The sequence below is a fragment of the Lagenorhynchus albirostris genome, chromosome 18, assembly GCF_949774975.1.
Source record: "Lagenorhynchus albirostris chromosome 18, mLagAlb1.1, whole genome shotgun sequence".
Taxonomy (NCBI): Eukaryota; Metazoa; Chordata; class Mammalia; order Artiodactyla; family Delphinidae; genus Lagenorhynchus; species Lagenorhynchus albirostris.
This window is the reverse complement of record NC_083112.1, coordinates 23,904,018-23,918,084: the sequence shown is the minus strand read 5'-3', so window position 1 is coordinate 23,918,084 and position 14,067 is coordinate 23,904,018. Positions and strand designations below refer to the sequence as shown.

The 14,067-nt window shown below is 41.1% G+C and overlaps 1 protein-coding gene across 1 annotated transcript in view; it reads left to right on the top strand.

The window, feature by feature from the left end:
• Positions 1–4,746: 4,746 nt before the first annotated feature.
• Positions 4,747–14,067, top strand: part of TNFSF11 (TNF superfamily member 11) — a 34,042-nt gene continuing 24,721 nt past the window's right edge. The window contains exons 1-2 of the mRNA XM_060129332.1: positions 4,747–4,983; positions 11,947–12,114. Of these exons, the coding sequence (XP_059985315.1) occupies positions 4,747–4,983; positions 11,947–12,114 (405 nt within the window). The remainder of the gene's footprint in view (positions 4,984–11,946; positions 12,115–14,067) is intronic.

Below are 14,067 nucleotides of genomic sequence, written 5' to 3'. Positions count from 1 at the left end.
AAATCAGTACAGTTGACATGAAAACTGTGTTAGTAGTCATGTATTCTTCACTGCTACACACTTCAGAGTTTTTTTTTTTTTTAAATATCTTTGATGGAGTAAAAACTATTACTTTTACTAAGTCTTAATACTTGAATATACATTTTTTTATATTACATGGGACAAAATGGGATGTATGCATTGAAGCACTTCTGCTACATAACTAAGAAGGATTGTCATGAGAAAAAGCATTCAAGTCATTGTTCAAGTTGCAAAGATGAATTAATGACAGACATTTATGCTTTTCAGACTTGGGTATTTGTTCATTTGAAAAATGAACAAAGTGAGTCTGTCAGTTCAAGAAAAGCAATTGGCAATATTTGTTGCCAATACAATTCAAGTTTTCAAGGACAAATTAGAACTTTGAAAAACTCCTATTTGCCTCTGTGAACTTAACAGCTTCCCAATACTAAAGACTTTCCTGATAAAATCAGTGGTGATATTAGTGAATGTAGGTTTTTGATATTGTATAATGAAATATGTCAACACTTAGAAAATCTGTGGAACTCAGTGAATGAATATTTTCCAAATGACCAGTGTTACAAATCACCCCTGGGTAAGAGAACCATTCAAATAAAAATATAGATCAATGGATATTATTGTAACAGAGGAGGAAAACTCCACGGATGGTTTTAGATTCCATAGTGCAAATAATGGCTAAGAAGTGACCACTTGTTGAGTTCTGGTGTAGTAGAAAAGGAAAACACCACAATTATCAGAAAAGGCAATTAAAATATTCTTCCTTTTTCTAACTATATGTTGGTGTGAGGCTGTATTTTCTTCATACACTTTGAGAAAAATAATGTATCACATCAGAGTGAGTACAGAAGCAGACAGAAGAATACAGCTGTCTTTTATTAAAGAGATTTGCAAACATAAACAATGCAATCCTATTCACTTATATTTTTATTTTTAAAATGATCTATGTTTCATAAATAATGTTAATGTTGTTACCGCAAATGAGCAAACGTTTCTCTGTTTGAATTTTTAATATGGTAAGTCTTGACAGCTACAACTCACATTAAAAAAAAGCTTTTGGAAGTTTCCATTGTAAGAGAGTAAACAGATTCTGAGGCTAAAAAGTTTCAGAGCTGCTAGTGTTCAGATAATTACATAAAATCTGAAAGTCACTCAGGTTCAAATTTTCTTAAGTTCTATAAGCTTGATAATAAAATTCTACAATATTAGCCTTAAAAAATACATATATCTATTTCTCCTTATTGTCTGGGCATGTTATGCCCTTAAGTTTGCTGTATGTTTTCCTAGTCAGATTAGGTTATCAGTATAATTAGAGAGTGATGTTATTTGGGGTAATTTTCTATTTAACACTCAGTGTTCTCCCCAGTTCAGCCCTCTGTTATTGGAATGTCAGAGATGTTTATTTTCTTTTTCTTTTTACTTACTCATTCATTTCACAGAGCTTCATGAAGCACTGTGTTAAGGCAGTAGGAATACAAAGGTCATGACTTCCCTCAGGGAGCTTACAGTCTAGTAGGTGAGACACAGAAGCAAAGTAAAGATCATAAAAAGAAGTTTCAGAACTATGGTGAACATATGCACATCATGTAATAAAGAATCAGATAGAAATAGTGGGGCGTGACAGACAGCCTGGGGGTGGTGGGCTATCAGGAAAAGCTTCCTAAGGACAAGGGACCTTAACTGAATGTTTGAAGATAAGGCAATCATCAGGTGAAAAAGTCAGGGTGATCAATCCTGGTAGAAGACACTGAATGACCAAAGGTATAAAGGCAAGAAATGGGAGGGTGCAAACAGTCCTGTGTTGCTGGGGCATAAAGTGTAAGGCTGCAGGGGGAAAAAGTGAGGCAATGAAGCAACAGGAACCAGAAGTTGATCTGAAACGTGGTAAGGAGCTTGAGAGTCACCTGCTGGGCCAGTGGTGTTTAAGAGGGGCTCCATGAAGCCCTGGCGAGGACAGAAAACTGCAGGTCTGTGGAAATGCTTTGGATGGCCAGCATGATGCTTTAGAATGGATCTGTACTGTATAGCACAGGGAACCCTGCTCAGTACTCTGTGATAACCTAAATGCGAAAAGAATTTGAAAAAGAATAGATACACGGATATGTATAACAGAATCACTCTGCTGTGCACCTGAAACTAACACAACATGGTTAATCAACGATACTCCAATATTAGATAAAAATTAAAAAAATAAAAATTAAATAAAATGGATCTGAGTGCTTTTTTCCAATCTGACAGTCTTCAGTATCCTCTATGGTCCTGTTCTGGTCTCTTCTCTTCCTGCATTCAGTCTTGGTAGGTTCCCCGGGCTACTGACTATTTTACTGACATTCAGGCCATTTGTACTGCACTGTCCATTCGTGTTCTACAGATGTTTCTCATCTGGTTTTTACCAAATTTTGTTTCTTAAACCCTTGATATGTGAACCTCCCATCCCGTCAAAAAAAAAAAAAAAGATGAAAACTTTTTGAAAAACAGAGAATATCAAACCCCTTTTCTGGAGATTTACAAAATACATTTGTACATTCATGTCACTGATATGATCCGCATTCAACAAAAAACAACTAATTTTGTTTAACGCAGGATTTTCCAAGCGAAGCCGACCACGGGACCACCCCTTTTATTAAGCGAATGTCGAGTTAATTAGGGAGTGAAATGTTGACAAATTAATAAATTAATTAATTAATAGGCCAGAAAGTTTCATTACCTTTGAAGAAGCAACAAGTGGACTGACAGTGGAGTTTCCAATCCAGCCTGTGGATGCGGGAACACAGAGGGATGACACCTTTAGGATAGGAAAGGAAAATAACTGCCTTGCGGGAGGAATGTCGCATGAAGAACTCTGTAGGAATGTAATATACGGTCCTATCCATGAAGCGACTAGGCCAAACACAACTGAACAGATTCATTGATTTGAGGGAACTTCTTCTACTCTGAGGATCAAGATGCCGAGGAATAAAAGACATGTATAAAACATTGAAAAAGAATGGAAAGGGCTATACAGTAAAGTAACTGTGGGTTTAGTTGTTATAACACATTTTAAAAAATCTTTGATTCTAGTAGAGATTTATAAAAAGGATGAAATATAGAATTGTTTCCCAAAAGAAGAAAAAGGGGAAGGAAGAGAAAGAGAGGGAAAACAACCATTACTTCCCTAAGTTAACCAACAAAAAGGAAGAAGAGGCCCAGACTGCATGGAATAGAAGATCAACATTTGTTGTTTCTCTACTGGAGTTTGAAAATTGTTTTTTTCCCTCTTTCCTCATCAGACTTGAGATACATACACAAATGAATGCTAAAACATCTTTGAATTTGAACAAATCATTTCATTTGGGTGTTTAGTTTTTACCCATCCTAGTTGCCCTTCCTCAACACGTGCTGAGTTCTAAGTGTTTAATTGCGAACACGAGTTTTAGTAACTCAGAGATGTACCATTTGTGAAAAAATCTTCCCTAGGAAATGCCTTTCGAGAACTATGCAGAAAGAGGACACAAAATTCAAACGTAGTAACAAAAAGTGAAAACATCCTAAGTTTTTATAGGTGTTTCAATTGGCCAGTACCTCTGTTCTTTCCTGATGAAGCTGTATCAGAATCTGTGAGCAATGTTCGTATTCTCATTTTCTTACCAAGGGGCACAATTCTGAAGACAGACTTTTAAAAAAAGTTGTCCTTAGCGAGGAAACCAACATTTAATTACACCTCAGCTTTGTGTAACATCTTTCTTTCCTGACTGACAGCTGGATGAGTGCTCCTGGGTGGCCCACCTCTGGGTGTGTGCCTCTCTTATTTTTAGGACACTGAAGGAGAGGAACTACCAAGCAGTAGGAATGGCATGTGACTCAACTCTCTTCATATATATGGTCCTATACGTAAAGTTACTGGGTCCTACCCCTCTCTCTGTACCAAATTTCTTTTTTTAAGCCACAGTTGGTGCCTATCGGCTCTTTGCTGCCACATTCAAAATCTGCCTCATTTAAAGCCACTTTGAGGGTGCAGAAACAGGGGTTTGGGAAGTGGGTTCTGGTTTCCTAAGCCTGCCAAAATACATATTTCGGAATCTATATTTGGAAACATGCTAGAGGCTGCACCCTCAGGATCTCTGAGGGTGTTCCTTGTTAAAAAAAAAAAAAATGTGAGGCGGGTGGTGGGAGGAGGAGAGGCAAATAGGAAGGGCCTTCAGACATCACCAAGTCCAATTTTCTAAATCCTATAGGGGAAACTGAGGCTCGGGGATGCCAACTGCCCCAGGAATGTCTGCGATGTCACCTTTGTCCTTGACCAAGGCATTCATCTGCATCTCCCCCAGCCCACCTCTTGGACCTCCAGAAAGGCCGCTGAGGATGGGCAAGTGGCCTCTGGAACCGCTAGAACAACCCACAGCCTCCTCCTCCGAGGGCCCCGATGGGGAGGGAGGAGGCCTTTCAGGGAGAGAGTAAGGGAGGGAGGGCGAAAGGAAGGAAGGGGAGCCAGGGGTGGGAGTGGAAGAGGCAGGCTCGGCCGGGGCTGATTGGCTCCCGGGGCCAGCCCTCCCGAAGCGGTTTATAAGAGTTGGGGCGGCCGGCACCCTCCTCGCTCGCCCGCGCGCCCCAGGAGCAGCGCCCGGCTCTGAGCGCCCCTACGTCGAGGCCCGCCTGGCCGCGCGCCGGCTCTGCGCTGCCTTTGCACTTGGCCGCCGGCAGAACAGCCCCGGAGGGAGGCGAGCGCCGGAGCGAGGCGGGCCGAGCGCCATGCGCCGCGCCAGCCGAGACTACACCAAGTACCTGCGCGCCTCCGAGGAGATGGGCAGCGGCGGCTCCGGCGCCCCGCACGAGGGCGCCCTGCACGCCCCGCCGCCGCCGCCGCCCGCGCAGCCCGCCCCGCACCACTCCGCCGCCGCCTCCCGCTCCACGTTCGTGGCCCTGCTGGGGCTGGGGCTGGGCCAGGTCGCGTGCAGCGTCACACTGTTCCTTTACTTCCGAGCGCAGGTGAGTGCTCGCCTCCCAGGGGCGCGCGGGCGGGGCGCACCCGCCTTCATCCTCCAGCACTTTGCAGGCGATGGAGTCTAGTCCCCCGGCTTGACTCCCCAGAGCTTGCATATCTGGGGAGGGGAAAGTGACCCTAAAAAGGGAGCGTCCGGCTGGGGGACAGCCAGGCGCGGGGCCCGGCGCGCTGGCCTCTGGTCCTCGCGCACGCACCCGGCCCCCTGCGCGCCGAAGCTGAGCTCGCCCGGCCTGGTGCGTTTGAATTTCCCCCGGCGAGACCGCATTGGCCGCTCACCTCTTCGGGAAACGACTGCACACTTTTCTCTGCTTCCACCTCCCACTTGAAGCAAAGAATGGACTTAGGTCCACTCAGGAAAAACAATTGAGCGCCTACCGTTGGGAATCGACCCTTTCCTTCCCACCCACCCCCGGGAGGATTTGGGGTCCTGGGGTTGGTTGCTTTTGCACCGCGCAGTGCGTGCGCTGCCGGCAGCCGCTGGAGCCCCGGGGGCGATGCCCAAGTCGCCAGATGGACCGAAAGACATAGCGCGGCCAGAGAAGCCTGGTCTTAGGTCCCGGGCTCCGCTTGCGCGGAGTGAGAGAAGAAAGAAGGGCCCTCGTGCCTTCCCACTAAGTGGGCGGAGGGAGGAAGCAAAGTGTGTGTGGAGGTGTTCTCTCCCCCGGCACAGCCTAGCAACAATCTAGCAAGTAACCACATTTTCAAAGGTGAGGAAGCCGGTTAGGAACGGCAGAGAGATAGTAGAAAGGAAGGGGTAAATTTGTAACCTTATGCTTACTGGTGGTTTATGCTCTTGTGTTTTCTTGGAAGTTGCAGTGCATTTGGTTGGATTCATTCAAGTATTCTTGTCTGGTGCTGTGAACTCTTTCTCAAAGGAAGTGGGGGGCTGACTGTGCATTTTTTTTTTTATGGGAAAAGAGACTTGGGTTTGGACTTCATTGGTTTTCAGATTCAAAGGTGATTACTAAACCAAATTGAACGCATCAGAACAAGGCATTGCCTGGGCTGTATGGGATTTGGACGTGTGCCAGGGTCTTGAACTCCATTCCTTGTAATCATAGGCTTTTTGTTAAATATTCAGTATCCACTAATTTGCATGTTATAGAACTAGTTTATCTACTAAAAGGTAGACATACTATGTGCAGTGCTTTAGAAAATTTGTATTTGTATGTTAATAAAAATAATCTTTTCCTATTGAGAGGAAGTTTTTCTAAAAATACAACTTTCAAGTGGTTTACTTGCAATATAGATTACACAAATCTATATGAAAGTGATGAAACATTTTTCTTTCATTGGAGTATGCTGTAGCCGAGAATGAGTGATTTATCCATTTTCTCATCCAGCATGTGGTCCTGTCCCCCTCCTCCCCCTGCCCGCCCCACCATTTAGTGTCTGTATATTCAGTGCCTGCACTGCACATGACACTCTTACCTGGTATGGAATATGAATTAACAATCGTTTATTCAACATACGATGTCCACATACTGTGTGCATTGCATGATGCCAGGTAATGAAGGGGCCTATAAGACTTTAAACTCTTAGTCCAATAAGAGAGAAGCATTCAGAAAAGGGACAGAAGATTCAGTCGTTCTCTTTTATCTTTTCTAACAACTTGGGGTTATGGCATTTTCGTAGCAGTGGTAGTGAAGTGAGTATTCAGCACTGAAAGAGCAGTAGGGAATGAATGAGTTCTAGGGACCAGAAACAGCTTAGATTGGCAGGAACCATGGAGATCGGCGTGACCATTTAGGAAAGAATGACCTGTTGGGCTGTTGAAGAAAGTGTTCAGCTTCTTTGTAGGGATTCTCAATATTAATGGCCTGGTGGGCTGAGGATTCTAGCTTTCTGATGATCATCTAGCAATCTTGATGTCACATGGATAGAAAATTTTCAGATGGAGAATTTAATGTCATCGAATTTCTGGGTACAGTTTTCCTAAATGCCATGAAGATTGGGCTTCTCCAAGACTTATGCAAATATATATTAACCATTACTCTGAACCCAACTGTGTATTACATTTTTAAAAGGTCATCTCCTTCAGTTAAGAAGTAATATTAGGAGGAATGTTTTCATAGGAGGATACTCCACTAGATGTGGTTACATTTTGCCGAGTACGGTATCTACAGTTAATACTGAAAGGGGCCCTAATCATTTAGAGACACATTCGGAAGTAGTTACAAATGAAATAAGATGTTTGGAATTCGTTGCAAAATAATAGGTGGGGAGCCTGGGGAACAGGGAAGTGGTTGCTTATAGATGAAACAAGATTGGCCATGCACTGGTAATTGCTGAAGCTCGGTGATGGGTACCTGGAGGTTCTACAAGTCTACAATTCTTTCCACTTTTACATATGCTGGAAGCCTTCTTTCAAAGTTCTAGTTGAGAGAGTAGATTCAGTTTGACCTGACACTGATTTAACATTTTCACTTATATCAGCTTCTTTGGATTAGAACTTGGTACCAAATAGATAGTTTTTTGATTTCCACTAAATTTGTGGGTCAACTACTTGGGGCTTCTGAATGTGTTTGAACTAGAATGAAATCATCTAATATCAGGTAATATGTTTGCAGTTAACAGTTAAAAAAAAAGAAAAAGAAAAGAAAAGGAGCCAGTTTTATTGTTTTTGTTTAAAGATGGGAGGGGAGAGCCATGCAAATCCTCAAGAAAAAACAATTCAATTTAGTCTTAAATGCATTTAGAAAAATGCCCCCAAATAATGTAAAAATTATAGTGACAAAAAATTTTCCCCTGCTCCACTCATGTTTGAATAGCTAAATGTGAATCAGCCTCCTGAATGTTTGTAGATTGCTTGTGCCTAGATTAAGAAAAAAAAAAAAAGTACTAGATCCAGTGTAGATTAGCTTTTCCCCTACCAACCTTGCCAAAGAAAAAATAGCATATGGCTTGTGCTATATATTTACCACATAGTATTCAGTTTGGTTTACAAAGGAAAAAAAAAACCCTTACAAAAAGTTGCTTTTAAAATTTATGTGCCCTTTTTTTTTTTAAGCGTCCATATAACCATATTCAAAGTTTAGAGCTTAGCTACAAGATAAGCTTTTCAGGAAACTCAATCTCTGTCCCCTTTTAACCCCTTCCGCCAAAGCTCCAATATGCACACCAACCTCCCTGGACTGTTTGTTACCCAAACACGAGAACCGGAAATCTGATGTGGAGGTGTGTAGGCTGCCTGCTTGAAAAAAAACAGAAAACAAAGTAGCACAAATGTCTAGCATCCTGCCTCATTTAACCCTACAGATGATTAAGTTTCAAGGAAGTTTTTTTTTTTTTAAAGATTGAGTTCCTTTCACATGAACTACATTGTCTGATCACTGTATTTTTGAAGTCCAGTTTAAATCAGATATTCAAGATTCACTTAATAGTTTCAGTCATTTCTAGGTACAATGAATTCATTTACTGTTTACTGTGATTTTTTTTTTTTTACTGTGAATTTTGGATGAGTTTCTTCATTCCTCTGTCGAGTGTAAGTTCCTGGAAGGTCAGGACTGCCCATTTTGCTCACTACCTTCTTTACAGCATCCAGCCTAGGGCTTTGCATGTTGAATTTACTGAAAAAGCTTTTCAAATGATTTGCAGCACTAGAAATATACCTTCTTCTAATTTTTAATGTGTAAATGATCTCGTTAGTAGCTAAAATAGACTAAAAAGTGCAATTTTTCCATCATATAAATTTTCTATCCAGACTGCTGTGTCGGGGGATGGGTTGTTAGGGGAGAGGTTACATTTGTCCAGCCGCTCGGTGAGTAATGTGGAGGGTCCACTCAGTCCGACGCCCTGCCCTGCAGCTCCTGCAGTGCTGAGACCACAGGAGCAGAGGCCATCATTTGCCTGTGTGTGTTGCTGGCCCTGCACCCCTGCACCTCTACGCCACCCTTTCTCCTGGTCTCCATCTTCAGGAAAGGAGAGCTGCAAGGGCACTGGAATAAGAAGGACATTTGCTTGCAGGTTAAAAATAAATTTCTAAGACACATGCAACCCTATGTTCATAGCAGCACTTTTCACATTAGCCAAGACATGGAAACAACCTAAATGTCCATTGACAGATGAATGGATAAAGAAGATGTGGTACATATACACAGTGGAATATTACTCAGCCATAAAAAAGAATGAAATAATGCTATTTGCAGTAACATGGATGGACCTAGAGATTATCATACTAAGTGAAGTGAGTCAGAGAAAAAAATACCATATGATATCACTTATATGTGGGATCTAAAATATGACACAGATGAACTTATTTACGAAACAGAAATAGACTCAGACATAGAGAACAGACTTGTGGTTGCCAAGAGGGTGGGCAGAGTTGCAGAGGGATAGAGTGGGAGTTTGGGATTAGCAGATGCAAACTGTTATATATATGTATAACTGAATCACTTTTCTGTACACCAGAAACTAATACAACATTGTAAATCAACTATACTTCAATAAAATAAATTTTTAAAAATAATAAAAATCTAACATATGACCCTTAAATAAACAAAATAAGTGAATATATCAAAATTAATTATTCCATACTTTCATTTTGGCAAACAATTGGTGACATTTTATATATGTTTTAGCGCTAATGTGACTTTCTGAAACAGTGGTTCTCACCTGCACATTAGAAACACTTGGGGAGAGGGACTCAGTTGACCCCTCCCCTTAGGGATATTGATTAAATTGGCCAAGGGTGGGACCTGGGCATGGACATATTTTTAAGAGAGAAGAGACAAAAATCTTTGCATTATATTTCTTTGCATTAAACCCTTATCCATTATTGACCATTTCAGTAATTTTGTATTAATACTAATTGGTATTACTTGTGAAAAACTTTTAAAATTGGTGTCCAAAGAAATTTGGAGACATTTTAATAGCAGACAATCGATATTTGTATCTTTGGTATTTGAAAGCATTACTTCTCAAACTTTAACGTGCATCAGAATCACCTGGGATCCAGTTAGAATGCAGATTCACAGGCACTGCCTGGGGTGGCGCCTGAGCGTCTGCATTTCTAACAAATTCTGGGTGAGCCTGTAACGCTGCAAGTGATTGGACTCTAGTTTCCATAGCAAGGGTTGCCAGTACTGCTGCTTCTGTTGATGACACCTAGCTTGTCAGCGGGACTGGAGCTTAACCAATGTTAGGGTACCCAGGCATTTCCCCACTAATATCACACTGTTCCTTTAGCTCAGTGGCTTTCTGATGGTGAGCCAGCTGAGGCCTTTTGCAGGATTCTTCTTTCTTGAGGTCTGAACCCAAAGACTCTTCATATCAGTTTTCCAGGCTTCTCTGGTTTTTTGTGAAACTTATTGGTATAAGTGAGCTTTTTAAAAAAAGTATGGAATTGAACACTTGCCTTATATAAAATCTCAGGTATTCTGATTCATACTAATTATTTTAAAGAAATAAAAAGTAAACTTGGATTGCAAATAGTTTTGCTTCCCGAGTCACACCGTGCAAAAGTGGAATGATAAAATTTGTATTAGCGGGTGCACGTTTGTTGAAAGGCTGTTATTTCATTTTGAGAATCTCAGGTATGGATAGGGTACTTTCTTAGCTTCCTTCTGACAGCTGGTTAATAAACCTGCACATCTTCTGATGACTTTCAAAAAGATGATTAAACCAGGGAACGAGAGACTTGATATTAATTGACTGGGCTTTGGTTATTGGAAACTTACATAATTTTCCCTGTTTTTCATCTAGCCTGTACCTAGTCATAAGCAAATGCACATGAAGCACCTTGAATTTTTTGAAAGAAGAGGACAATAAATTAAACCACTTAAAAATTAAACCAATTAAAACAGTCAGGTAGCTAATTACCTCTACTATGTACTTGGCAGTTGAAACCACTACAAAGGCTTGTAGGAGCCCCAGGAGGAGCTGGCAGACAATTTTAAGAAAAGAGTAATACTTGAAGAAATGCTTACGTTGGCACCTGTTTTAACCAGGGGACCAGCTAATAACGTAATGGGGATATTTTGGGTGGGACTATCTAGTACACTACAAGAATTTTAGCATCCCCTCAGCATGAGTCCATAGAGCTTGCTCACACCACGAGCCCTCCTCATCCCAGCTCACACCAAATACCACCACACACATTCTCAGGCCCCCTCTGACAGACGTACCACTCCAGGTTAAGAAAACTGATGAGAGGTTCAACGAAAAGGGAAATAATGCTTCTGGCTTCAGATTTTCTTTGGGGCTAGGAAATGGATTTCTCCCTCCCCTCTTCAGCTGATTAAAACACACATTGGGGCTTCCCTGGTGGCGCAGTGGTTGAGAGTCCGCCTGCCGATGCAGGGGACACGGGTTCGTGCCCCGGTCCGGGAAGATCCCACATGCTGCGGAGCAGCTGGGCCCGTGAGCCATGGCCGCTGAGCCTGCGCGTCCGGAGCCTGTGCTCCGCAACGGGAGAGGCCACAGCAGTGAGAGGCCCGCGTACCACAAAACAAACCCCCCAAAACCCACACATTGATTAAGGGGAAAGGCCAGGCAAACATGGCAGCTGAACATGATGTTAATTTCACGTGATTTATATAGGTTTCATGCTTTGAACATCCAAGTGGGCTTCATAATCCCACATAGCGTGCTGCATGGGGTGGGGGGGGGACTTAAAGATAAAAGGCTGTCTCTCCCTGTACTGAACGCATGTAATTTCTTTGATTCCCCTCCCCTCAGTGAGCACTTTTACAATGTCAGACGATTTTGATAATTTCCCCATGAATCACATGTGTACAGGTGTGTTGTGGATGTTAGTCAGCTACTCATAAAAATGAATTAGAAGTCAATTTTTTCACCAACTCGATGGTAATTGTATTAACTATTAGTTGTTGGGGACATAATGACTCTTGCAAGAATGAATTCTTTTGTCCTTAAGTCACACTTTATTAAATAACAGAATGATCAGTGATCACCACTCTGACGTCCTCACATTTTTCCCCCCTCAGATGGATCCTAATAGAATATCAGAAGATGACACTCACTGCATTAACAGAATTTTCAAACTCCATGAAAACACGGATTTGCAAGACACAACTCTGGAGAGTCAAGACTCAAAATTAGTACCTGATTCGTGTAAGAGAATTAAACAGGCCTTTCAAGCAGCTGTGCAAAAGGTGAGTCCACACTGAGATAAGTCAAGGGCCCTCACTGACTCTCCTAATATTGAAAATTAAAACTGGCTAAGTGCTGTTGACTTTGTTCTTTTTTATTTTAATAATTTGTAAAAGAGCTAAGAGAATTTTTTGCGGGATTAGCAGAATTCTTTTGAAGTTGGTAGTGGTTAGTTTTGGTGACCAGCAACATTCATGCCAATATTCTTTTCTTTCCTTCCTTTCTCTCTCTTTCTTTCTTCCTTCCTTCCTTTTCTTCCTTTCTTTCTTTCCTTCTTTCTTTTTCTTTCTTCCTTCCTTCCTTCCTCCCTCCCTCCCTCTCTCTCCCTTTCTTTCTTTGTTTCTTTCTTTCTTTGTTTCTTTCTTTCTTCCGTCCTTCCTTCCTTCCTTCCTTCCTTTCTTTCTTACTTTCTTTTCTTTCTTTCTTTCTTTTCTTTCTTTCTTTCTTTTCTTTCTTTCTTTCTTTTCTTCTCTTATTTTGGAGGAGGGATTTACATTCACACTTGGAAAGAGGACAAACATGGTTTGTGGTAGTCATTGGGTCAGTTTGCTAGTTTGAATTCCCAGCCTTAGAAGACATTCCTTTAGCTCACAGGATTCTCTGCTGGCTACTTCCTTTATATCTGGTTTTGCAATGGTAGGAACCTCTATTCCACATCTGTGGATCCAGGTCTCTGTTGAGAATAACTATAGCTGGTCCACTGTTGTCATCCGAAGTGAGGGGGTAAAGCACATAGAGCAAGAATTGGTGTGGTGGGTGAGATGGAAATTCTCTGTCCATTTTTCATTCTCCGGGAGAGCTGGGTGAGAAGGGAGGAGATGGGGACAGAGAAGACGGAGGACTTCTCTACACCGACAGCCTCAATTGAGAAACCCTGTAATAACTGCCTGTTTTACTTTCCTGGATAAAGTCACTTGAGAATTCTGCAGCCTCGCAATTATTTTACTTCTCCCCAAGAACCGGGTAGAATCCCGTGACTCCAGTGCATGCACATCTGTATACATTGCATACTTGCGTGCACATCTGCATGGATTCTTGCATCCACTCATACATCCCAACGTCTAGTTTGCAACTCCCTGGGCTATCTCTCATCATCTTAGAGTAAATACTAAAGTTCGCAAATGCCTTAAATCTAAACTAAAATTGAATTAGTTTCTTTTTTAAAGTTTCACAAATAGTAATAGCATTTTTTAAAAACAGGATATGTATTGGACATAGAAGTAGGGCGATAAAGCTGTTTTGTATAACCCGTAAAACTGATATTTGCTGTATTTCAACAAATCTAAGATACCACGAATTTTCAGCTTACTTTATCTCATGCATCACAAAGAAAGAAAAAAATTTTAACTGGAGAATTAAACATGATCATTATAGATTCTTGTTGCATCAGTTTCAGAGATTCTGAAATATAAAAAAAATACATCATAGAATCAAGGAAGTACATATCGTTCTAATATCTATAAGAGCTATTGCTTAAAAATATTACATTTTCGTTATAGTGTGTAAGTGCTTAGCTTTACGAAGTAGATGCATATTTTAAAATGTGCATTTAAATTGGATCTTTTTATCTTACTTTGTAACTTTTGAGCTATAGCAACAGCAATTCCACTAGTCTAATTCATTTTTTAAAGTTCTATAACATTTTCTTTTTCTGATTTTGCAAAAAATTAAACTACTAAAAATAAGAGAAAATGAGTAACTTCTGATTTTTTACTATGGAAAGAAATTGGAAATTGAATGGCTACTATACTGTATTTACCTCTGCTCACATCATCTTAATTCATATATATTTTGTGGGAAAAATCGTGGCATGTGAAGTCAGATAGACTTATGATTAAATAAATGTGATCTTGGAAAATACTTAACATTTCTTCGCTTTGGCTTCCTTATCTTTAAAAAGTGGAGCTCACAATCCCTCTGTAGCAGGACTGTGGCTCATTTGAAATAAAAGACGT